The sequence below is a fragment of the Chiloscyllium plagiosum genome, chromosome 14, assembly GCF_004010195.1.
Source record: "Chiloscyllium plagiosum isolate BGI_BamShark_2017 chromosome 14, ASM401019v2, whole genome shotgun sequence".
NCBI classification, from domain to species: Eukaryota; Metazoa; Chordata; class Chondrichthyes; order Orectolobiformes; family Hemiscylliidae; genus Chiloscyllium; species Chiloscyllium plagiosum.
This window is the reverse complement of record NC_057723.1, coordinates 67,328,427-67,355,188: the sequence shown is the minus strand read 5'-3', so window position 1 is coordinate 67,355,188 and position 26,762 is coordinate 67,328,427. Positions and strand designations below refer to the sequence as shown.

At 43.3% G+C, this 26,762-nt stretch overlaps 2 protein-coding genes across 2 annotated transcripts in view; both read right to left on the bottom strand.

Annotated features, from left to right (window-relative positions):
* LOC122556856 (fibroblast growth factor 18-like) overlaps nucleotides 1-11,414 on the bottom strand; it is a 36,807-nt gene extending 25,393 nt beyond the window's left edge. Inside the window, exons 1-3 of the mRNA XM_043704111.1 lie at nucleotides 10,647-11,414; nucleotides 10,412-10,448; nucleotides 5,846-6,023 (exon numbers count right to left, since the gene is read on the bottom strand). Of these exons, the coding sequence (XP_043560046.1) occupies nucleotides 5,846-6,023; nucleotides 10,412-10,448; nucleotides 10,647-10,678 (247 nt within the window). The 5' untranslated portion in view covers nucleotides 10,679-11,414. The remainder of the gene's footprint in view (nucleotides 1-5,845; nucleotides 6,024-10,411; nucleotides 10,449-10,646) is intronic.
* Nucleotides 11,415-17,080: 5,666 nt separating this feature from the next.
* LOC122556855 (E3 ubiquitin/ISG15 ligase TRIM25-like) overlaps nucleotides 17,081-26,762 on the bottom strand; it is a 54,178-nt gene continuing 44,496 nt past the window's right edge. The window contains exon 5 of the mRNA XM_043704110.1: nucleotides 17,081-17,189. Within this exon, the coding sequence (XP_043560045.1) occupies nucleotides 17,081-17,189 (109 nt within the window). The remainder of the gene's footprint in view (nucleotides 17,190-26,762) is intronic.

Below are 26,762 nucleotides of genomic sequence, written 5' to 3'. Positions count from 1 at the left end.
TTGCCCAAATATGTGCAGCTCCAAAAAGGACAAAAACAAAGTTCTTCCCCATTCAGGAAGAGAACCTGCTTGATTAGAATGCCACCCACCATCTTAAATATCCTCCCCCTGAACCACCGGTGCACACTAGAAGCAATGTCTAGCGTTTGCTCAAAGCAATGCAGCAACTTCCAAATCCCCTTCAACTGTACCTGTCCAACTAATAACATCTACCACCTGAATAGCAAAGTCAACAGACACAAAGGAACACCATCATCTTCTAAGACACACATCATCCTGATCTGAAACTATGTCGCCATTTCTTCACTATTGCTGGGTCAAAAGCATGGAATCCCTCTTTAATAGCATTGTACATGTCCCACATTGACTGGACTTCAGCAATTCAAGGCGGTGGGGGGGGGGGGGGGGAATTCTCACCACCATCTCCTCATGGACAAGCACGGGTGACTAATAAATACTGGATTTGTCAGTGATACTCATACCATGGGAATGAATGATAAAGTTACACAAGAATATATCCCTCACATTTTCAAATTGTAGATTACGCTGGGATATACATTTATACACAGAAACATTTATGTAGGTATGTTGCAAACACCTCTATAATATCAGTTACCATGGGTAATATCAAAGACTAATGCACAGATTACACAATGCTATATCAGGCACAGTTTTTATATAGCTATAGGTTACAGTGGAATATTTAACCCAACAGCTCCATTGTATCAATTATACTGCAGGAGAATCGATGTTTCGGGCATAAGCCCTTCCTGAAGAAGGGCTCATGCCCGAAACGTCGATTCTCATGTTCCTTGGATGCTGCCTGACCTGCTGCGCTTTTCCAGCAACACATTTTCAGCTCTGATCTCCAGCATCTGCAGTCCTCGCTTTCTCCTCAATTATACTGCAGTATAGCATGCACAGTTCTGTGTTACTGTTAGGTTGGGATATAATACCAACAGTCTGTTAGTTTATACCAAGCTATATCATCTTCAATTGTGTCACATAGATTACACAACATTTTCTCAGGATTAGTTTTAATATTTAGCTTGCCCTACAGTATCGCTACTTCAGTTATGTTATGTAGTTTATACTGCAATATTTTAGAGGGAGTGGTCTTTTTTTTCTTACATTACAATATTTCACACTTACATTTGTAATGGAGATGATGATGAAATCTATCACACATACAGCTTCGAAACACATAAGACTATAGGGAAATACTGCCTTGGCAAATGAAGCCAGAACCAATGGGAAGACTGGGAATGGAGAAGATGTGCAGTAGGATCTCTGACTGCCAGAATGTCAGTCACTGAAACATTTAGGTAGCTCTGCTTTAATCCAGAGCAACAATTTTTCAATTAGGAAAGGTTTGAAATGTTATGGGCAGTGGGCAGGAAAGTGCAAGTGAAGCAGAGAGGAGATCGGTTGTGATAGTATTGGATGGTGGAGCAGCCTCGAGGGGCTGAATTGCCCATTCCCATTCCTAGTTCAAAATGTTGTTATGATCTTTAATTGCAGTTGGAATGGGAGACACTTCCCCCAAACTAATTAAGCAAAATGGATAAGACTGAGGGAAGGGAAGGAAACTGACAGAGGCTGCAATTTCAGTTTTGTAGCTATGTTCACCGTACTATGGGGTCTTAGTCTGTGCTCCAAATTATATAAAGTGTTTGAAACTTGGATGGCATGAGGACTACTGGAAAATGAAACGTTCCAAAATGATAGGTCAGTGTAACAAACATGGTTTTATCTTATATATCCCAGTGGATTAAATTACATTCTTTTCTTTTATATTAATTGCACTTGAAATGTGTTAAACAACTTTTCTTATGTGGATTGCGCAGATAAACAAGACACACTTAACTGTTTATATGATTATATTGGATATCTGGCACAGGTAAATTTTGTAGATTCGAATGGTATGCCTTACACATAGTTCTGCTAAATTGATTACAGCGGGATATATGTATAGTCTTGATATACTTACCTGTGACTAAAGAATTTCTTAGAGATTACAATAGAGTAGAGCACTCACACTGATGTAGATTAAACTGGATATATCACAAGGAATTCTATTACATTCATTGCAGAGTAACATCCTTCTTACTATAACATATACATCAAATGTCATCTGCTATATAAATTACAGTGCAATATAGTACACATAGGTCTGGTAGGTTACATGTAGGCATGTCACTACAGTTAAAAGTTTATAGATGATGCAATATACATCACACAGTTATATTGTTCTGTGATATATATCTCTACATTCTCTTAACTGGATTACCCTGGATTATATCAGAGTTCTCTTATATGTTCTATGTTGCAAACTCTCCCAGCTTGAGGCACTTGTTTACTCTCAGTGCTTCAGAAAGAATAAAGGTTCCTCTTTTTTTTCAAAATGGCAGTGTCAGCTATGACATTCCCCATTGTTAAGTAACCTGAAACACTTACTATCTCGCCTGACACATGGGGAGTGCTCAACGGGATGGGTCATTGGAAATCAATTCATCCCAGCTTAAGTCGGCCTTTAACAAGTGGAGGGAAAGGCTTAAAACCTTGCATGCTGTGGAAGGGAAGGGAGGGGCTAAAACCTCTGGCGAGAGGGGAGAAGCTCAAAGAAAAAGCAGCATACTCGTTACAAAGTAATCCACTGGATCCAATCGGGAAATGTGTCTCCACATACATGCTCATTATCTTCTCTCCCCTTTGTCAAGATGGAGTACACTAGGGAATGATGGGTAATGACGCCTCCACTGAACGGTAGTTGTGAGGATCTGTTATATAGGGCTGAGTGAATGGCCTCAATGCCTCAGATAGGAAGATAGAAAGTCCAGAAGACTGAAGCATACAATTGCTGTTTGTGTCACCTCTGTGAGATTGAGTGAGCATGCATGGGTATTAGCTGAAGGTATAGTCACATTCAACTGCGATGCCCTTACGAATGCATAAACACACTAGTGAGATGTGATCACATAGTCAGGTGAAAGGAAAAGCTGTAAGAGAGACAGGACTGTATCGAAATAGGAGGAACAGCGTAGCAAAAGCCCAAACATCCATCAACCACTGTAGAAGACGAGACAGATAAGGGAAGAGACAAAGGAAAGGGGGACAGAAGATAATCAAGACAAACACCCGGCCAATAAAATGCTGCTTTAAAAGCTTGGTACATAATATAGAACTAATGCTTGTCGTGAACAAACCAAGCCCCATGTCCTTGTCAAAAACAATATCAATGCAGCGGATGATTCCACTCTTGCTGTCACAGTGTATTCGGTGCCATCACTCCAGCATCAATATCTAGTCATGAGAATGTTACAGGAATCCTAGCCTTCTTGGAGGTCATGGAGAGAAGAAAAATCAATAACCACTCAATGCTGCCAAACAATCAAATCATTACTGACAAAGTCAGACAATTTTTCAAACACTTAATGCAAGAATCCGGGAACATCCTTAATTTTGGGTCAGCATCAAAAATGCATTCATGAGGAGGTGGAAAATTTCCTTTTGTCACATATTGTTCTTGACTGCAAAGCTGTTGTTGAAGAAACAAGGAAATGTCTTGTGCCTCCTATTCAAACTCATCGATTGATCCAATTGATTGGATTTTAACTTAAAGCTTTTGTCGATTATGCAAGAAACAAGGAGAAGCAGAAGGTCACTGCTTTGTGAGTCTCTCCTGGCTTACATACACCAGCAAGTTAACAGCTGATAGTGAAAGAATAGGTTTAAATGTTCCTCCACACTGCTAGAAGGTAAAGGCAAAGTTGCCATATGGCTGATCTCCCATTAGAAGGAGCTGACTGGTCATTCAACCTAGGGGGGCTTCACCACACTTCAAGTGAGGGGAGAGATTGAGGAGGAGAGCCCTTCATAGGTCCCCTCAGCTGGTGCTGGAATTGAACTTCATGCTGTTGGTGTCACTCTGCATTGCGAGCTAGCCATCCAACCAACTGAGCTGACGCCCCCTCCCCTCTGTCGCATTAATAAACAAACCTTTCATCAATAAGTTATTCTTTCTTCTTCCCCTGCTGACTTGTATCAAGGTGCTAATTGCACCTCATCTGCAGCCTCTTCTCTGAGTGGCATCTTCCATGTATGAACCCAAACGATGAATGTCAGTGGGGTATTCAGTACAGAGGCACACTGAAGTACACCAGATACTGAGACCGACACAAGTTCGATCCCAGGTCTCAGCAGGAACCGATGCCCTCTGCTGGAGAACAGCAACACAGGTACCAATGCAGGATACAGTGCTCTAGAGCTTGTTCATAGATCCCATTCCCTGTCCCGTTTCGAATTACCTCTGCCAGATTGTGACTGGAGCATATGTTGGCACAATAAAAGCAGTAGAAAAAAAAACACAGGACCTTTTCCTAATTATTTCAGTATAGGCTTGAAGAAGGGATAGACTAAGATTATCCTTCTTTCCATTAAAAGGTATCAATATCACACCCCTCCCAAAAAATGCATCATTCAGCTGTCGTCAAGTACTCAGGTACTGCTGCCTTCTGAGTCCGAAGGCTGCATCTTCAAGACTCTCACTCAGAGCTTGAGATGAAATTCCACTGCATAATTAAAGCAGAATTTATCACTGGGAGTTGTCGTTTTGCACTCGAATTGAATTAGCTGCCTGTTCAGATTGATGTTAAAATTCAATGATGCAGTTTGTAGAGGAGCAGGCAATTTCCACACAGCATCCTAGCCAACATTCGTCCCTTAACCAATGTCATGGAAAGCTGACTAATTCAACATTTATCCTACTTGCTGATTGTGGAAATGTGCTCTGTGCCAATTATCTGCAGAGCAACAGTGATAGCAACCTTAGGGGTGGCACGGTGGCTCAGTGGTTAGCACTGCTGCCTCATAGCACCAGGATCCCAGGTTCGATTCCAGCCTTGGATGACTGTCTGTGTGGAGTTTGCACATTCTCCCCGGGTGTGCTCTGGTTTCCTCCCACAGTCCAAAGATGTGCAGGTCAGGTGAATTGGCCATGCTAAATTGCCCATAGTGTTAGGCACATTAGTCAGAGGGAAATGGGTCTGGGTGGGTTATTCTTCGGAGGGTCGGTGTGGACTGGTTGGGCCGAAGAGCCTGTTTCCACACTGTATGGAATCTAATCTTATTGACTTTGAAACTCTTTAAACTATCTTGGGGTCACAACAGTTGCCATAAAAATGCAAATTCTCTCAGTGTGCTGGAAAAGCAGTTTATGTATGGACCACATTAACAAACATAAAGCAATAAAATATCAGCAGTACTGAGAAATGGACATGCTGGAACTCCACTTTGAAGTCTGCAAGACGGGGTTGGCCTAGTTTACATCATCTGTCAGTTTTACTAACGGCATGGAGGTGCCAGTGTTGGACTGGGGTGGACAAAGTTAAAAATTACACAACACCAGGTTACAGTCCAACAGGTTTTTTTGGAAGCACACTAGCTTTTGGAGCACTGCTCCTTCATCAACCGTAGTCTAACTGTTCGACCCTCACCAAGGGCCATATGTGATCCACCCTCCCATTTCCCAACCCAACCTCCCGTTACAGCTGTAAAACAGTCAAGATAAATGCTGGGAATCACTTGCTTCTCAAGAGATAGTGAAACAATGTGAAAAGAAAACACTTTAAGCATGAAGAGTGACAGAAGGAAAAAAGTCAAAGATTATCTTAACGTTGTTCGATCACGCTGGCAAGGTGACATTACACTCACAACTTGCCAACTGTGTTTATGTATTTTGATTTGTAATGCCAGGCACTGCCTCAGGTATGCAGCTGGCAATCCCACACCTGCTATTTATGCAGCTTCAGCCAGCCCAGAGCTGCTCCTATCAGTCAGTTCTTACCATACTTGTTCCCGTCTTCACCTTTGGCACTGATCCTCCTTCCCAGGACTTGCAGGTGTTTCCCGCTGGTACGGCTGTACAATTGGTACAGGCGCACGTACTTGCGGCTTGTGTCATCCCTCAGTCTGGTGTGATTCTCCACATGAGGCCTGAAATCTGTGTTCTCCTCCATCGAGGCCTGCAGTCAGTATGAGAAAAGGACCATCACGTTATCAGCCAATGGTACAATCAGCAAAACCCAATACCCCAACCGCCAGCCAAATATAATGGCAAACACTTCTGGACTATGAACGCTGAAGTAAAAATAAAAAGGGTAGGCTGTTCACTCTACACCTGTGAACCAGAGATCATTACAACAATGCTTACTCACACCGAATATTGTTCAACTATTAGCAGTTATGTGCTGAGATTCCCAGTTAATCAGTTCCTGAATTTTAAATTTCATCTCCTTGCTTTCAAATCTCTTCATGGCCTTATTCCTCTGTATTCACCTTCAGCCCCATTACCCTGCGTAATATCTGGGCTCATCTCATTGAAACCTTTTGATCTTGCCCGATTTTAATAGCTCCATAACTGCGCCTTCAGATGCCTTGGCCCTAAACTCTGGAATTTCATAAACTAATCCTCTCTTCCTTTCTCCCCCTCTAAAAAGTGTTCCCTAAAACCAGTTCTTTCACCAAACTTTTCACATCTATATATAGTTGTGGGTGATGTTTCTCAGTTGTTCTGGCCCAGGTTGTAGCACTTTTGGCTCTAATTTGATTTGATTTGGGTTCCAGGCCCATTCGGGAAAAACGACTCAGTGTAGTACCGGGAGGGTGCTGTACTGTCAGATATGAAAACATTTGAGCTGTTCCCTCAGGTTGCTATAAACATTTAACACAACTATTTGAAGGACAGGGTGCTGTCTCATGGCCAACTTTTACCTTTCACCCACCCCACTAAAACATTCCGCCTGGTCTTTTATTGGATTAGATTCCCTACACTATAGAAACAGGCCATTTGGCCCAACATGCCCACACTGACCCTACACAAAGAGCAACCCATCCAGATGCATTCCCCCACCCTATATTTACCCCTGACTAATGCACCTAACACAATGGGCAATTTAGCTTGACCAATTCACCTAACCTGCACACCTTTGGATGGTGGGAGGAAGACATGGGGAGAATGTCTGTGTGGAGTTTGGATCAGTGGTGCTGGAAGAGCACAGCAATTCAGGCAGCATCCGAAGACAGGCAAAATCGACGTTTTGGGCAAAAGCCCTTCATCCTTTATTCTTGATGAAGGGCTTTTGCCCAAAACGTCGATTTTGCCTGTCTTCGGATGCTGCCTGAATTGCTGTGCTCTTCCAGCACCACTGATCCAGAATCTGGTTTCCAGCATCTGCAGTCATTGTTTTTACCTGTGTGGAGTTTGCACAGTCGCCCGAGGTGGGAATCGAACCTGGGTCCCTGGCGCTGTGAGGCAGCAGTGCTAACCACTGAGCCACCGTGCCACCTATTTTTATACCCATATTTCATAATATTTGAGCATACCAAACACTTTTCAGCCAATAAACATTTCCAATGTGTGGTCACTGTCAGAAACACAGCAGCCAATGTGCAGATGGCTGGGTTCTGCAAGCAGCAATGTGACCAAGGTCAGATAACACTTTATAACACGCTGATTGAGAGAAAGATGTTCTTCAGCATACCAGAGAGAAAGGAAGAGATGATCGCTTATGAAATTCCAGAGTTTAGGGATGAGCCAGCTGCAGGCACAAGGGTGAAGCTATTAAAATCACAGATGATCAAAAAGGTCTTTTTCATTGCGTCACTAGGATATTTTACATTCACCCGAGAAGGCAGAGTGGCCTTGATTGAATGTGTCATGTAGGATTATATATAAACCAGCATGGATTATATACTGCAAACCAGCATGGAATATATGCTGCTGGTCAACATGGAATGTATATCAAACATCAGCATGGAAAAATTAACAAAAATCAGTACAGATTATATTCTGCAAATCAGCACAGATTATACACTACAAGTTAGCATGGGATATATGCTACAAGTCAGCAATGATTATAAAGTACAAGGGTCAGGTATAGAACACAGCCCACATCCTCCAACTCAGAGGCCTGCATGCTACTGTATTACCAATGAGCCCTACCTATGTGGAGGGTTAGTACGAAGCAGGAATATTTTGATGTTTTGGCACTTTAGTACTGCTAAGGCTTGTAATTACTGTAAATATCCTCTTTATTGAGTAATACTCAATTGTCTGCTTAATGCAAAGCAAAATTATCTGTTAGATTTTAGTTTGAGTCTTAATCTGACAGATTTCAGTTATCCACAATTTAGAGGGCTCATATTTTGACAAGTTACATTGTGTAACTGTGAGCCCAGTAATTCTATTCAAATACTGAGCCATGTTGCATTAGCACATAAACTGGACAGAGTGAAGGGTAAAAACAATGACTGCAGATGCTGGAAACCAGATTCTGGAGTAGCGTGGTGCACAGCAGTTCAGGCAGCATCCAAGGAGCAGTAAAATCAAAAGCCCTTCATCAGGAATACAGGGTGAAGACAAACTCTGGTTTCTCAGGTTATCAGGGTTTGTAACTTGCACTTACAAAACTGGTAGACAGTGCTAATCCCACTGTAAAATACTAGAATAACATCATGCTGTTCTTAAAAGTTATTAATTAAAGAATTTTCTTTTTGCATTTCCAATGCTGGATGCATTCAATGTTGCTATATTCACTACTGCAATATCCTTACAAATTTTCAACATTGAATGAGTTATGAAAAGTAAATATCATTGCTGGAATTTATATAGAAACAGGTGCCTAAGGAATTTGAATGGTATTCTTGCTGCATATTATGTACAATTATATCATCACCTCACACTGTATATTTTACTATTAGAGAATCACTTCATATGAGATTCAGTCTTTACATGACAAATAACTATGGGATTTAATTCATGCCATATATAAAATCTATATTTCATAGAATCCCTCCAGTTTGGAAACAGGCCATTTGGCCCATCAAGTCCACACCAGCCCTCTGAAGAACATCCCAACCAGATGCAAGCCCCCCCCCCCCCTTCCCTGAAACCCTGCATTTCCCACAGTTAACCTACCGAGCCTGCACACTCTTTAATTCACTCAATATTATTTATATGTATAACAGTATACAATCCACACTGGAGAGTATATAATTATGGGATTCATTCTAAGTGACCAACATATAACTGTATGGGATTTACTCTACCCAGTATATCTGACTATATATGTGATGTGTTACAGCATAAATATACAGTATCAATTACTGTGTTGAATTTATTCCCTACCATACATACAGCCACTTCTTGGTCGTAAGGCAGTATGAGGCATCCTGAAGTTAAGTTTGAAACCATACAAATGCAGTATTTTGGGAAACAAAACAGTCCCTGCATTTAGCACTAAAGTTTTGCATTGTTGGGACCCCTGTATACACCTTGCAGCGTGTGGGCAAGAAGCTGAGAAAAACCTGCATTATCCTTTAATTTCTATTCCGGATCCCTAGTATCTTTGGGATTCTGAATGAAGTATCAGTCACGGCTGGGCTGCACCATTCTCGCCTCATTTCAGTGGTTTGTGGGTTCAAACTCCATTCCAGGCAGTGCAACACAAAACCTCGCCGAAATACTTCAGGGCAGTGCTGAGGAAATGTTACACTGTCTATTTTGGATGGGAGTTTAAACTGAGGCGGCACCGACCCTCTCAGTTGGATGCAAAACATTCCATAGAGCTCGACCAGGAAAGTTCCATCCGGGCCAGGACACCTTAACCAACGCCACGAAAGCCACTATTCGACGTGCAAAGTCTTCATCTTTTTAGGGGAATCTTAAAGTTAGATAAATCTCTTCCACTCCCAGTAGGCAGTTTGGCACAAGTATATTTCCACTGAGGGCAGGTGCACACTTGGCTGTATTTTTTGCAGTCAGTCTGCACTGCATTTCAAAGCATTGCTTTTTATTTCAATTTTGCACTTTTGAAAAAAAAAGCAATATGAATATTATTTTAAAGCACTTCCCTTAGCAGTCGCCTCCGGGTTTTCCGTCCCCCCCCCCCAACCAACCCACTTTGTAACAAGGTATTGGGAAGGGGGTGGAAGAGGAGGGGGTAAATCCCCCAGGGCATGGCGTTTCTGATCTCTGAAACTCTCCCGAGCTGTACAGCAAAACAGCCACATCTGGAAACATTCGAGTTACACACAATTCTCTCGGACCTGCCTTGTAGTTTCACAACATCCGACCCGAAGAGAGAGAGAAAAAAAAAATCTGCCCAAAAATCGACCAGAGAAATCTCCACTTAAAAGTGCTACATTGGCAGAAGGACAATATCTTCCCCAAAAAAGATAGGAAATGATATTTACCTGCAACCCAGCTGCAGGACTTTGTAAAATTATGACTATCAGGTCAGAACTATATTGGGGGAGGCTGATTGGCTGTTTAAAACAGATTTCTAGCCATATGGGCTCATTTTATAGAAGATAAGGAAATCCGAGTAGCTGAAAACGGTGTTGTACTAACCTCAATCCCAAAGCACGGTAGTATCACGTGTAAACATCTGAAAGAGAGAAAACAGAAACGGAACAATTAAATGTTTGGCATCTCCGGATAGCCCTATTCTCTGCAATTAAAATGTGTTTAATTCCGCCTTTAAAACAACTCCCTGGCCAATCTTTTTCTTAAAAAAAACATTAACAGCGGCAATAAAATCATAAATTAAACCAGAAATTCGTTCAGAAAGTTGCGAGATGCTTACAGGCAAATGAACGTTGAACAGGCTGGGTTCATAGTTGTGGATGTTCTAAATAAAAGGTACAGATTTTTAAATCTGATAACGATTGCAAGAGGGGAAAATAAAAAGAGGGGTGGGCGGGAATAAATTAAGAGCGGTTTAATCCGTTCCGATAGCTGCTCGGTGCCACTTGAAGAATTGGAGAGAGAGGGGGGTGGGTGGGACTGAGTCTATCTCTAGCTTCTTCACCCCCGGCATCAACCAACCTGGCCTTCAGCGGGGAGACGGCCAAGGTGGTCGGGGTTTTCAAGGTCCTTTAACCAGCCTCCCTCCTCGATCAATTCCACTCAGGGACCCACCCTCAACAAAACAGCGGCTGCTCTGCAGAATAGATCCCTTTCTCTTGGAATAACCGCTGTGCATTGAAAGGTGCAGCCTCGGCTGAATATTTGCTCTGACGGGTGTTTCTCTCTGCAGCACTAAGGTTTATCCTCTGATCCGAGTTTCCATCTCTCCCTCTCCCTCTCTCTCTCTCTCTCTGATTAATTCCCCATGTGTCTTTATGGGACGGAACAGCAAAGGTAGAGAAAGAGGTGTGACAGAGTCCCCCCACCCCCTGCCAGTGGTGCCAGTTTCGCATCCGAGGGTCGAACTGCACGGGGTGCTGCGGGCTGGTGTCAACACAAGTGCATGACCCTTCGCCTGTTCCGTCCTGCCCGAGCAAATCAGCCCCAGCTCCCTCTCAACATTACCCCCTACAGTATCGACTGGGCTCCCGCAACCTCTGGGCAGCAGTGAATTGCGAGATTAAAACATACACACACACACGGACAGGATTATAAGCCGTTTTCAAAAACAAAAATCACAAGAGCTATCTCCCTAAAGGAGTTGCAAGGAATGATATTCATTCCAAGAGAAGCTTCCTGATATTTCTCTCGTTTGACTCACAAGAGCTGCCCCTTTTCCTTCAGTATGACATCAGTCCTCAACCTTCACATCACATTCCATCTTTTGTCTCTCCTTGCTCTAACTACAGCTTTTTTTAAAAAAAAATAATAGAAACCTGTTGTCACTAACTTCTCTTTCAAATGTCCAGTGTGAGGCTGTTCAGTGGACTACTTTTGTTGAGCAACACAGTAATAGCAAAGGAAGGAGAGTGATGATCAAGGCAGTGGGTAAAGCAGGGGCAGCTAGAGGAAAAAAACACACAGAATGAATAAAGCAGCAGATGAAATGATAAAGCAGTTGCAAAGAAAGAGCCAAAGTGCAAAATAACACAGGCGTGATGGAATCAACAAATCATCTTCAATAATGGGAGAGTTGGATTGCCTGCACAAAATTGGAAGTTAACTTTCATAATTCATTCATTAAACTTGACTATTTGAGGCCTATACATTAAGGAGAGAGTTTCTGCTCATCTATGCCAGTAACATTGGCATAATCCATTTGGAATTGATTGAATCATATTAGATTAGATTACATTACAGTGTGGAAACAGGCCCTTCGGCCCAACAAGTCCACACCGACCCGCCGAAGCGCAACCCAACCATAACTCTACATTTACCCCTTACCCAACACTACGGGCAATTTAGCATGGCCAATTCACCTGAGCTGCACATCTTTGGACTGTAAAAGTGTAAAAGATTGGGAAATCTTAAGCATTATTAAGTTACACGCAAAGCGCATTTCTGTCAGTGGTGTCTGCAAACTTGCATGTGAGTCGAACTTTTTATTTACTCGAACCTGATTCCACTCATAAAGTTTCTTTTGACATAATCACGGGACAGGTGCATCACTAGCAACGCCAGCATTGCTTATCTCTAATTGCCCAGGGGACAGTCAAAGATGGCAGTTTCCTTCACATTAGTGAAGCAGATATTTTCCCTCCCCTCCCCCCAACAATGGATTCAGATGTCATCACTACAACTCTTAACTCCAATTTGTTTTTATTGAATTCAAATTCCACCATCTGCCATAGCGGGATTTGAATCCAGATCCCAGGATAAAACCTAGGATTCTGGATTAACAGGCCAGCAATGATGCCACTAAGCCATCGTCTCCAACTGCCCACAAGCCCAAGTTAAGTAGCAAATCAATTCATTTTCTCAAGTGCATAACACTACCAAGCACATTTAAGATTATATCATTTTTTTAATTTTACTGATAAACTAATTAAATTGCAACATGGTTTTAATTATCTGCAGCAATTTAAAAGCAGGTACTCCCAGGTGGAGGATAGGACAGTTGAAATGAAAATGCCTACTTTTGGTGATAAGCTCATTTTTGTCCACATTAATAAAACTGTAACAGGCTACCATCCTCAAACACGTTAACAAAGGTTTTGGCATGGGAAGGAAATAGAAACTATTTCATTATATTACACTGGCCACTTCTCCCGGTTTGTGGAAGATTTTATGCTTGTGATTATGCAAATAAATTTTGGCAAAAAGGTGCAATTTTAAACACATTTCAGCTACAATTTACCAATTATTCCCAATGCAAAAAAATTTAAGAATATATGTTAACTTTAATTTTAGTCTCTGTAATTGTTATCCAAGGCTGTGTGCAGAAAGGAAAAGGAATAAATCATTCAGCACCTTCAGCATATGTCGTGGGTGGCACAGTGGCACAGCGGTTAGCACTGCTGCCTCACAGCGCCAGAGACCCGGGTTCAATTCCCGCCTCAGGCAACTGACTGTGTGGAGTTTGCACGTTCTCCCTGTGTCTGCGTGGGTTTCCTCCGGGTGCTCCGGTTTCCTCCCACATCACAAAGATGTGCAGGTAAGGTGAATTGGCCATACTAAATTGCCCGTAGTGTTAGGTAAGGGGTAAATGTAGGGGTAAGGGTGGGTTTCACTTCGGCGGGTCGGTGTGGACTTGTTTCCGAAGGGCCGAAGGGCCTGTTTCCACACTGTAATCTAATCTAATCTAATGTCAGTGTTCAATAAGATTGTGACTGCTGTGTAGTATAGTTTAATGTGCTTCAAAAGACAAATGAAGCCACTTTAATGTATTATTTTACTCCTTACATCAAATTCCACTTGAAATCTGATCTGAATCACAATTATTGTTTCCCTTATACTTGGGCAATCCTCTTCCATTGGGGGGGGGGGGTGTCCTTTATTGCAGGATAGCAAGCCAAGGTCACAAAAGCAAATTTGGAGGAAACACCTTGATTTTACAAATACTTCTGAAAAACAAAATATATCAAAAATTGGGAAATTCAGTTGAAATCACATTTCCATTTTATAAGGTTAATTAGAGATCTAAAGTGTTCTGGGGAAAAATAAACTTATAATTGGAATAATTCAAATTTTGCAACCAACTTGGCACTGTGCGTAGATGTGTGTGTGTCCGCTGCTGCTGTGTGGCAGTGTTATTGTATGTATGTATTCCTATGTGTATACCTGTTGGTGGGTGAAAACGTGTACATGTGTATTGGCTGCTAACAACAATTTTCCCAATGGAAAGGTGGGAAACACGGCCCTGAAAATAAGGCCTTTTAGAACTGACAACCTGCTCACTTCAGGAGCAGGCTCATCCTTGGGGATTGTTTGTTTGTGCTGTCACAATCAAGCTCCCATTTCAGCAGCTCTGCAAAAGAGGGGTCTCTCACTCATTGCCTACTTAGGTGGTTGCTGACACCTATCATTTATCAAGTATTCTGCCATTATTGGGAAGATCAGATGATTTCAGAGCATTCTTAAATCTGAAATAATTTTCTTGTGTATCTTGGCTTCGTTGCAGCTCTCTCACCTCTGACACAATCAAAAGGAATAATTCCAACTCCTGATTCACTCACTAATACAACAGAGTTATTCTGACCCAGTCGGAGTTACCACCTTCCAGAATGCATATTAAGATAGATGTGTCTTCTTCCTCTTCAGGTGCACATTAAATATCCCATGGCACTATTTGTACATGACCTCGGCTAATATTTTACCCTCAGTCAATATCACTTAAACAAATTTAATTATTATCTTACTGCTGGGACCTTACCTTGCAGAAACAGTCTAATGTATTTCCTCCATTACAATTACATTTACAATTACAATTACAAAACAACCCCACTGCCCCATGGCCGAACACTTTATCTCCCCCTCCCACTCCCCCAAGGACATGCAAGTCCTGGGCCTCCTCCATCACCAAACTCCTACCACCAAATGCGTGGAGGAAGAACACCTCAGCTTCTGCCCTGGGATCCTGCAACCACATGGGATCAATGTGGATTTCACCAGTTTCCTCATTTCCCCTCTCCCCAGCTTATCACAGATCCAATCTTCCAACTCAGCACTGCCTTACCTGTCCATCGTCCTTCCCACCTATCTGCTCCACCCTCCTCTCTGACCTATCACCTTCACCCCCACCTTCATCTACCTATTGCATCCCCTGGCCCACAAGCCTCATTCCTGATGAAGGGCTTATGCCTGAAACGTCGATTCTCCTGCTCCTCGGATGCTGCCTGTCCGGCTGTGCTTTTCCAGCACCACTCTCTTGACACTGTATAAATGCAAGCCTTTCTTAAGCTTGCTGACCATATACCTCAGTCATATTCAGCAATACAACAGGCACCTGCAGGGAGCATCAGTATGAACACAGATTAGAAAGATGCATTGTTTAAAAACCTGATTCAAATTTTATTGAATTCCAATCCAGGGAAGAGATAACTCACCAACAGTGGGGGCAGTGGGGTTGTTTTGTGTGTGTGTGTGTCCCAGTGGTATTTATACATTGTCTTTCCTAAACTTGGGCTGTCTCAAAGTACAGCCAACTAAATATTTTTGGCATGTAAATATACTTGACTGGGAGAATTAATGCAAAGGGCATGACCATTTTTCCAAACCAAATATATTGGTCATGATTTTGAAGTCACAGTTTAATATATAGAAGTTTTATGTTAATGCTACCAATTTAATTCAAAGGGCTACCCATTAGAATACAGATGAGATTATTATCAGTTCATTTTGACCTGATGTACAGATTCTTTTGCCTTCTTCACCTGTGCACTCAGTGAGGTGCCAGTCCTGTGACCTGTCTGGACCTGATCTCAATCTCTTCCTCCTGTTCAATTTCATTTTAAGCCAGTGCAGCAGAGGTGCTTCAACAGTAGTTCTGCTGCCACCTTCAGGTCACTTTACAGAACTGTGGTAAACTCCAGCAGGCCTGTCAGCAAAATGCAAGTGCCTCAAAATGAAAACAAGCGTTTGTAAACACAAGTATTGTATAATTTTTACATTTTGAGGAAATGTTGTACTTTGGAGAAACAGTTTGCAAGTTTCCTCTCCAATTTTCAGCTTGGCTTGGTTGACAAGAATTTTGCTTATGAATCAGATTGATGGAAATTTTTTATTTTTTGATGTAATGTTGGCAATTATTGCCCATCCCCATTTACTTTTGAATGTGATGATGAGCTGTCTTTTTCAACTGCTCCAATCCACGTTGTGTGGGTACCATTAGTTAAGGAATGAAGGGATTTATTCCAACAATGGTGATGTACTTCCATCTTGGGATGGTAAGCAATTTGCAAGGGGAACGTTCCGGTGACAATGTTCCCTTGCATCTGCTGTTCTTACCTTTCTAAGTGGAAGGGGCCGCAAGTTTGGTGTGACATCGAAGAAGGCGTGGCAAATTATTGCAGTACATCTTGTGAATAGTAGGCAATGGTGGTTAAAGGCATGAAGGGGTGGATGGAATGCCAATCAAAGGGGCTGCTTTGTCTTGGATGATGTCATTAAACTGTTTTGGGAGAATAAGGAGTATTCCAACACTCTCCTGCTTGTGTTTTGTATGCTATCCAAAGGCTTTTGGAGTCAGGTATTGAGATTTTTGTCACAGAATACCCAACCTCTGATATTTACGTCACTGTCCCAGTTACATTTCTGGTCATGACCGGAAGATATTGCTAGTTTGATTTTCTGCGATGGTGTTGCCTTTGAGTATCAATGGGAGGTGTTTAGTTTCTCACTGCCTGGCGGTGGCACCTGTGCGTCATGTCGCTGTCTGAGCTTGAGTGTTGTCCAGACCTTGGAGAATGTGGGCCTGCTTTGTTTCATAATCAGAACAGCCAACGCTGTGCGATCATCAGTGAACATCCCCACTTGTGAATGAAAGACCATTGATGAACAGTTGAACATGCTTTTACCTTGGACAGTGACATGAAAAGCTCCTGCAATTACGTGCTGGAAACAAGAAATGCTGGGGATCACAGTGGGTCAGGCAGCATCCATGGAGAGAGAGCAAGCTAACGTTTTTGAGTCGAGATGACTCTTGTCTTCAGTACAGATTCCAGCACCTGCAGTAACTTGTTCCTGCAATTATTTACTGGGACTGAGACTCCAACAATCACAGCCATATGCTGTGTGTGACTCCTGACAGTGTAGAGCTTTCCCTTAATTTTCATTGACTTCCAATTTACTAAAACTCCTCTTTGTCACAAATGGCCAAGTGGCTGGTTTGAATCAAGCTGGAGACGTGGACATGTGATCTAGGATGACACGTGAATACAAGACTGAACAGCAGCTGCTTTGAGCTGCAGGTAGTTCCCTTGTAATAGGTTTTACTTCAGACCTGAAAAAAAAGTCTGTATGAACTCATTCAAAAATCAGCATAATTTAAATTTTACAACTGAACGGAACACCAATAATGCTGTCCATGTGTCAACATGTGTTTGAGTGGCAGTGTTATTGTCTTGTGTATATCTGTGTGCATGTATGAAGTGCTTTCAACAATTTCCTAACGGAAAAGTATGAGATACTTAGCTCTGAGTATCAGGCTGTAAAACTATCAGCTCCTGTCAGTAGAAACAAGGTTAGCTGTTGGGTATTGTTTTATCAGTGCAGACGGCACTGGGGGCAGGGGGGAGAGTTTTTCAGATGTTGTTTTAGCACCTGTTTCTCTGCCATTATTGTGTCATTTCAGTAGTTCCTTGGTCAATCATCAAGACCGAGAAAACAATTTCCTTCTCTTTATTACAAGATGATTAGGGGTTTAGATAGGGTTGACCATGAGAATCTTTTTCCACTTTCTCCTCTCCCTCATTATGGGCATTTAAGTGGGCATTGGATAGGTATATGGAGGATAGTGGGCTAGTGTAGGTTAGGTGGGCTTGGATCGGCGCAACATCGAGGGCCGAAGGGCCTGTACTGCGCTGTATTCTTCTATGTTCTATGTTCTATCCAATATCCTTTGATGTCCTCCTGAAGCGTTGACCATTGCTGAAACTGGTCCTCTGTTATCGTATCCGGTACCTGTTCTTTACTTATAAGTTTAAGCTTCAGATCTAGACCTGTCCGTCAGGGCCATCACCGTCCCTTGATGTGAATATATATTTCCCACTTGGATTGTGTAGACAGGGATGAACAGCAGCATCTTAACTGGTTTACTTTTTAGTCTTGAGATGAGGTGTTCCTCCAATTTGCAGTTTGGTTCACTGTGCCATTAAATACTCTTACTTTTAAGTCTTGGCTCAGCCATAACAGTTTTGCCTCTGACCGAGAGGTCATGGCTTCAAGCCCCACTCAAGAAATGTAAAGTCATAATCCAGGATGGTACTCTGGGTGGAGTGTGACATTACCAGATGTACCACCTTTGAGATGTCGTGTTAGACTGGGGGCTGACCTCTCAGGGAGAAGTAAAAAATCCCATGGCGCTATTTAAAAGAAAGCGTGGGTGGTCTCCCAGGCCTGCTGGTAACTATTGTTTCTCAGGCAATATCATAGAAACTAAGAGCAGAGGTAAGACATTCAGCGCTGTCAGCTATCCCACCACCCTGAATGATCACTCCTGATCTGTTATTGCAATGTCATTTTCTCATTGCTCCCCTCAGTGCCTTTAAAATCTGAAAAAACATTTTTCATAGAATCCCTACAGTGTGGTAACGGGCCATTTGGCCCAACAAGACCACACCAACCCGCCGAAGGGTATCCCACCCAAACCCATTCCCCTACCCTATTACTCTACATTTACCCCTAACTAATGCACCTAACCTACACATCCCTGAACACTACAGGCAATTTAGCCTGGTCATTCCACCTAACCTGCACATCTCTGGACTGTGGGAGGAAACCAGAGCACCTGGAGAAAACCCACGCAGTTGCCCGTGGGGGACGTGCAAGCTCCACACAGACAGAATATATTCAGTAATTTGGCCTCCGAGGCCTTCTGAGGTTGAGAATTCCACATCCACTACCCTTTGGGTGAAGAAGGCTTTCCTCATCCCAGTCCTAAACTGTATGCTGAGACTGTGTCCCCAACCAGGGAAATTATTCTCCCAGCGTGTAGTCTATCCAGCCCTGTTATAGTTTTATAGTTACAATCAGATTCTCTCTCATCCCTCCAACCCTTGGTGAACTCCAATTAAAGGAATCTCTCACAGAGTCGTAGAGATGTACAGCACGGAAACAGGCCTCTCGGTCCATCTTGTCCATGCCGACCAGATATTCCAACCTAATCTATTCCCATTTGCCAGCACTTGGCCCATATCCCTCTAAGCCCTTCCTATTCACATACCCATCAAGATGCCTTTTACATGCTGCAGTTGTACCAGCCTCCACCACTTCCTCTGCCAACTCATTGCATACACACACCACCCTCTTTGTGAAAAGGTTGCCCCTTAGGTCCCTATGATATCTTTCCCCTCTCACCCTAAACCTATGCCCTCTAGTTCTGGACTCCCCCACCCCAGGGAAAAAAACTTTCTCTATCTACCCTATCCATGTCCCTAATGATTTTATAATCCTCTATAAGGTCACTCCTCAGCCTCCGACGCTCCAGGGAAAACGGCCCCAGCCTCTTCAGCCTCTCCCTGTAGCTCAGATCCTCCAACCCTGGCAACATCCTTGTAAATCTTTTCTGAACCCTTTCAAGTTTCACAACATCTTTCCGATAGGAAGGAGACCAGAATTGCACATAATATTCCAACAGTGGCCTAACCAATGTCCTGTACAGCCACAACATGACCTCCCAACTCCTGTACTCAATACTCTGACCAATAAAGGAAAGCATACCAAACGCCTTCTTCACTATCCTATCTACCTGCGACTCCACTTTCAAGGAGCTATGAACCTGCACTCCAAGGTCTCTTTGTTCAGCAACACTCCCTAGGAACTGACCATTAAGTGTATAAGTCCTGCTCTGCTTTGCTTTTGCAAAATGCAGCTCCTCGTGCAGCAAGTCCTGCCATCGCTGGTATCAGGCTCATGAACCTCTGCTGCACTCCCTCTATGACAAATATATCCCTTCTTAGGGAGGAAGATCAAAACTGCACATATTCTCCAGGTGTGGCCTTACTGAGACCCTGTAGGACTCCAATAAGACACCCCTCCTCCTGAACTCAAATCCTTGTGCAATGGAGACTAAAATACTGTTTGCCCTCCCAGTTGCTTGCTGCACTTGCCTGCCTGCTTTCATTGGCTGATGTACAAGGGACACCCAGATCACTTTGTACCTCCATACCTCCCTATTTATCACCTTTTAAATGAGTACTCTTTCTTTCTGTTTTTCACACCAAAGTGTATCACTTCACATTTCGGCACATTCTACCACATCTGCCCACTCACTCAATGTGTCTCAACCACCTTGAAGCCTCCTAAATAATTTATCGTCTCACTAGGTTTTGTTTGACCGTGCAGCACACAGGTTCTCTGCTGCTTTTCCTTCATCACAAATATGACTGAGCTCCAAATGCCCGGCACTGGATGAGTAGCGCTTTGGGAACGTTCTGAAGTCATGAAAGGCGCTACGTAAATGTAAGCTCTCATTTAACTAGTCCATGCAGATGTCAGCTAATTTCAGCAATATGGTGCCACCTGCAGAGACCACTGAATTTAACAGTAACTAGAGCTTTATAAACCCTAACTAGAAAAATTATACTGTACTGAATCCAGTAAAATTTAGAGGCAAGTCTCTGACCCATCCCAAATTACCCTTGATAAGGTGATGGTAAGCTTCCACTTTAAACTGAGCTCTGCTATCCCACTGCTGTCAGAGAGGGAGTTTCAGGATTTTGTCCCCATGACACTGAAGGAGCGCAGACATATTTCCAAGTCAGGATGGTGAATGGCCTGGAGAAGAGCTTGCAGCTTGTGGCGTTTCCGTGTATCTGCTGCGCTTTTCTTTCTAGATGGTAGCGGTAGGAGGGTTTGGACCAGGTCCTTGTTAAGTTGCAGCATCTTGTAGGTAGTACACACTGCTGCCACCGTGTAGCAGTAGTGGAGGAGGCAAATGTTTAGGATGGTGGATAGACTGCCATTCAAGTTTGGCTCAGTTTGGTTGCAACTGCAAACATTCACACAAGTGACAAGTATTCCATCACACTCTTGACTTATGCCTTGTAGACAATGAACAGGCTTGGGGAAGTCAGGAGTTAAGTTACTCACTGCAAAAGTTCCAGGTTCTGAACTTCTCTTGCAGTCACAGTGTTTATATGGCTGGTTCAGTTCAATTTCTGACCACTGGGGACCCCCAAGATGTTGGTAGTGTGTGATTCAGCAATGGTAGTGCCATTAAATGTCAAAGGGAGGTGGTTATGTAGCAGCCTTGTAGCTGCTAAAACATAGATGGATTGCTAACTTTGCCAGACAGCAAGGGATGCTGGGTACATTGGCCAAGTTAAATTCTGAAATCACAAAATCCCACACACCAGACACAGTGCAAACATAGCAGCCAGATGCTAACGGCATTAGCTTAGTGTAAAAGGCACCAGTTATTCTGGACACACACATCTCCAACAACTTATCCACTAAACAAAGGAGGGCCCAGGCAGAAAGGCAGAGGGCCCTGCTACACAAGGACAGTAACAGTAGCTGGCCATCCAAATGATTGACTCTTGTTTCAAACTATTACGCGTATCTCCCTGAATGGACAGAACGATAGAAATTTTCAGAAAATGAGCTAAAAAGTATACAAACAGAGTCCACCTGCAGACCTCTGTCATGGAACTGCTCTTGGAATCCCCTGAGGCCCTCTAAGGAGACCAGCATGGCATTTGCAGAGAGCAACCGGCATCCAGAGAGAGAGAGAGGAAGCGAGCAGCTACACAGACCCAGAGACTGAGCCACAGAGAGAGCGACTACATAAGTTTACAAGAGATTCTGGGAGTATTGTAACCTAAGGGGGCCAAACAGGAATAGAGATACTATGTTTAGTGTGAAAGATCGTTGTAACTGGTACCAGCTTGTGTACGTATTGATTTGACCATTTTGGTGTTGTAGGATTAGACTGGATTCCCTACAGTATGGAAACAGGCCCTTCGGCCCAACAAGCCCAGACCAACCCTCTGAAGAGGAACCCACCCAAACCCGAGGCAGTACACCTGGGAAAAATCATTCATAACATTCTGGTCAGAGCTGTCTAAATTGTTTTAAGGAGAGACTAGACTGTTAGATTTCTCTTGTTGGAGATGGGCATTGCTTGCCAGTGATGTGCCATTTATCAGCCCAAGACCTAATTCCAGGGAATGAAGCTGAACAGATGTTCGAATGTGATAGGTTAGCCTCTAGCCAGAGGCACAGACAGACGCCTCTGTGGCCAACAGTGAGAAATCAGAATGGTGTTACCTCCCTGGGGCCAGGATTAAGGATATCTCGGACAGAGTGTGGAATATTCTGAAAGGGGAGAGGGACCAACAGGAGGCCGTTGTACACATTGGAATTAATGACATAGGAAGAGAAAAGGACAAAAGTCTGAGCAGAAGTTAGGCAGGATTTTAAAAAATAGGTCCTTGAGGGTAGAAATATCAAGATTACTCTTTCTGCCACAAGCTAGTGAGGGCAGGAACAGGAGGAAAGAATGGGTGGCTGAGGAGCTGGTGCTGGGGTGAAGGATTCACTTTTCTGGACTATTGGAACCTCTCCTGGGGTAGGAGTGACCTGTATAAAAACAGCAGATTGCACCTGAATTGGAAGGGGATTAATTTACTGGCAGGGAGATTTGCAGGGAGATGGTGAGAAAGAGAACAATCTGAGACTGGTACAGTTGGGAAAAGGAGTGAGACAAACAGTCAGGGCAGGCAGGAACAAGGCAGAGAACAAGATGGGACTGATAAATTAAAGTACATTTATTTCAATGCAAGAGGCCTAACAGGGAAGGCAAATGAACTCAAGGCATGGTTGGGAACATGGGACTGGGATATCATGGCAATTATAGCAATATGGCCTCGGGAATTGGCAAGACTGGCAGCTTAATGTACCTGGGTACCAGTGCTATAGAAAGGGGTGGAGGGCGGGCAAGAGAAGAGGGGGAATGGTATTTTTGATCATGGACAATGTTACAGCTGTACTTAGGAAGGACACTACTGGGAATACATGTAGGGAAGTTAATTGGGTGAAACTGAGAAGTAATACAGGGATGATCATATTATTGAAATTGTACAATAAGCATCCTAAATGGTCAGCAGGAAATTGAGAAACAAATTTGTAAGGAGATTTCAGTTATCTGTAAGAATATTAGGGTGGTTATGGTAGGGGATTTTAACTTTCCAAACATAGACTGGGACTGCCATAGTGTTAAGGGTTTGAATGGAGAGGAATTTCTTAAGTGTGTACAAGAAAAGTTTCTGATTCAGTATGCGGATGTACCTACTAGAGAAGGTGCAAAACCTGACCTACTCTTGGGAAATAAGGCAGGGCAGGTGACTGAGGTGTCAGTGGGGGAGCACTTTGGGGCCAGTGACCATAATTCTATTTGTTTTAAAACAGTGATGGAAAAGGATAGACCAGATCTAAAAGTTGAAGTTCTAAATTGGGGGAAGGATAGTTTTGATGGTGTTAGGCAAGAAGTTTCAAAATTTGATTGGGACCAGATGTTTACAGGTAAAGGGATGGCTGGAAAATGGGACACCTTCAGAAATGAGATAATGGGAGTGAAAGGCTGATTAGGTGGAGGGAATGCTGGATGACTAGAGAAATTGAGGCTTTGGTTAAGAATAAGAAGGAAGCATATGTCAGATATAGACAGCAGAGATCAAGTGAATCCCTGGAAGAATGTATAAAGGCTGTAGGGCTATACTTAGAGGGAAATCAGGAGGGCAAAAAGGGGACAGGAGATAGCTTTGTCAAATAGTGTTAAGGAGAATCCAAAAGGATTCTACAAATACATTAGGGACAAAAGAGTAACTAGGGAGAGAATAGGGCTCCTCAAAGATCAGCAAGGCGGCCTACGTGTGGAACCACAGGAAATGGGGGAGATACTAAATGAGTATTTTGCATCAGTTTATGGTGAAGTTCGAGAACATGAGGAAATAAATAGCGATATCTTGAAAAATGGCCAGATTACAGAGGAGGCAGTGCTGGATGTCTTAAAACACAATAAGGTGGATAAATCCCCAGGACCTCACCAGTAGTACCCTAGAACTCTGTGGGAAGTTAGGGAAGTGATTGCTGGAACCCTTGCTGAGATATTTGTATCATTGATAGTCACAGGTGAGGTGCCGGAAGACTGGAGGTAGGCTAACGTGGTGCCACTGTTTAAGAAAGGTGGTAAGGACAAGTCAGGGAACTATAGACAGGTGAGCCTGACATTGATGGTGGGCATGTTGTTAAAGGGAATCCTGAGGGATAGGATTTATATGTATTTGGAAAGGCAAGGACTGATTAAGGATAGTCAACATGGCTTTGTATGTTGAGAAGTCATGTATCACTAATTTGTTTGAACCCCAGGTCCTTGCGCTGTGAATAGCACACCTGCCTTCAGTCAGAGCATTGAGTACAGGATTTGGGATTCATATTACAGCTATACAAGACATTAGTACAGCCACAGTACAAAACATGAGGAAGAATACTGTGCGCGATTCTGGCCACCCTACTGTAGCAATGATGTTATTAAACTGGAAAGGGGACAAAAAACATTTACAAGGGTGTTACCAGGAATGGAAAACTTGGGTTATAAGGAGAGGTTGGATAGGTTAAGACTTTTTTCCCCAAGAGCATAGGAAGCTGTGGAGTAACCTTATAGAGGAATTATAAAATCGTGAGGGACATGGATAGGGTAAACAGACACGGTCTATTTCCCCCAGGGTAAAGGAGTCCAAAACAAGAGGGTGTCGGTTTAAGATGAGAGGGAAAAGCTTTAAAAGGGACCTGACGGGTCACATTTTTCTCGGAGGGTGGAGCTTATATAGAATTAGTTGCCAGAGGAAGTGGTAGATGCAGGCGCAGTTACAACATTGGAAAGACATTTGGGTGGGTACATGGATAGGAAAGGTTTAGAGGGATCTCGACGAAATGCAGGCAAATGGGGCTAGTTCAGTTCAGGAAACCTGGTCAGCACGGATGGGTTGGGCTGAAGGGTCTGTTTCTGCATAACTCTGATTCTAAAAATCAAGTAAAGAATTAAGCACAGCAAAAAGGGGACATGATAAAATCCCTAGTAGGCAATCCCAAGATATTCTATAAGTTGTCTCCAAGTATCTTAAGGGGAAGAGAATAACCAGGGACGGTGGGCGGCACGGTGGCACAGTGGTTAGCACTATTGCCTCACAGCGCCAGAGACCTGGGTTCAATTCCAGCCTCGGGCGACTGACTGTGTGGAGTTTGCACGTTCTCTCCGTGTCTGCGTGGGTTTCCTCCGGGTGCTCCGGTTTCCTCCCACAGTCCAAAAGATGTGCAGGTCAGGTGAATTGGCCATGCTAAATTGCCCATAGTGTTAGGTAAGGGGTAAATGTAGGGGTATGGGTGGGTTGCGCTTTGGCAGGTCGGTGTGGACTTGTTGGGCCGAAGGGCCTGTTTCCACACTGTAATGTAATCTAAAAAAAAATCTAAAAAAAAACAAAACAAAAAAAAAAATCTAATCTAAGAAAACATGTGCCTATGAGGGACCAAGGAGACGATCTGTGTATGATGTTGGAGGACCATTGGTAGAGAGTTACATGAGTACTTCATATCTGCCCTTACTTAGGAGAAGGGGAATGCAAGTGCAACATTTGAGACGATGGACTATGAAGTTCTTGAGCAGATTGATATAAGGACTGAGGAGGTACTGGAGATTTTGGAGAATTTAAAAGTGGACAAATCCCCAGTTCCAGATGAGTTTTGTCCCAGGTTGCTGTGGGAGATGAGGGCGAAAACTACAAGGTCCCTGACCCAAAATTACAAATAGTGTCTGGGGATGTGCCAGAGAACTGGAGGACAGCCAACGTGGTTCCATTTTACAAGTAGGATGGTGAAGATAGACCAATAGAACGATAGACCAGTGAATCTCACATCAGTGGGAGGGAAAACTATTGGAGAAAATGGTAAGCAAGAAAATTAATTTCAATTTAGAGAAGCAAGGTTTGATCAGGAATAGTCAACATTACTTGTCAGAGGGAGTACATGCCCAATAATTCTGGTTGAATTTTTCAAGGTTAATTGTTGGATCACCATAGTCTGATCAGACCATAGGGGCGTGGTGATTTAACCTGAGGGCCACCAGACCTCAGGCAAGGGAAGAAGTTGAGTCCTTCATAGTAACTTCAAACTGGTGATGGGAATCGAACCCATGCTGTTAGCATCACACTGCTCTGCAAACCAACAATCCTGCCAACTGAGCTAAACCAATTCTCTTTTCCTGGGCGACCAAGTGTTTGAATGAGGGTCGGGCAGTTGATGTAGTTTGTATATATTTCAGCAAGGCCTTTGAAAACACATCTTAAAACACATCTTAAGGTGGATAAATCCTCAGGACCTCATCAGCCATACCCTCAAACTCTGTGGGGAGCTAGAGAAGTGATTGCTGGGCTCCTTGCTGAGGTATTGGTATTATCGATAGTCACAGGTGAGGTGTTGGAAGACTGGAGGTTGGCTAACGTGGTCCCACTGTTTAAGTAAGGTGGTAAGGAAAAGCCAGGGAACTATAGACCGGTGAGCCTGACATTGATGGTGGGCACGTTGTTGAAGGGAATCCTGAGGGATAAGATGTACATGTATTTGGAAAGGCAAGGACTGTTTAGGGATAGTCAACATGGCTTTGTGCGTTGGGAAGTCCCACATGGGACACTGATAACGAAGGTAAGACCTTGTGGCATCCAGGGTAACTTGGCAGCTGGATCCAAAATTGGCTTCGCGAGAGGAGATAGAGGGAGATGGCAGAATACTGTTTGTGTGACTGCCCCCCGTGTGAGTGCACTGGCGTACCACAGGGATCAGCGCTGGATGCTTATTATTT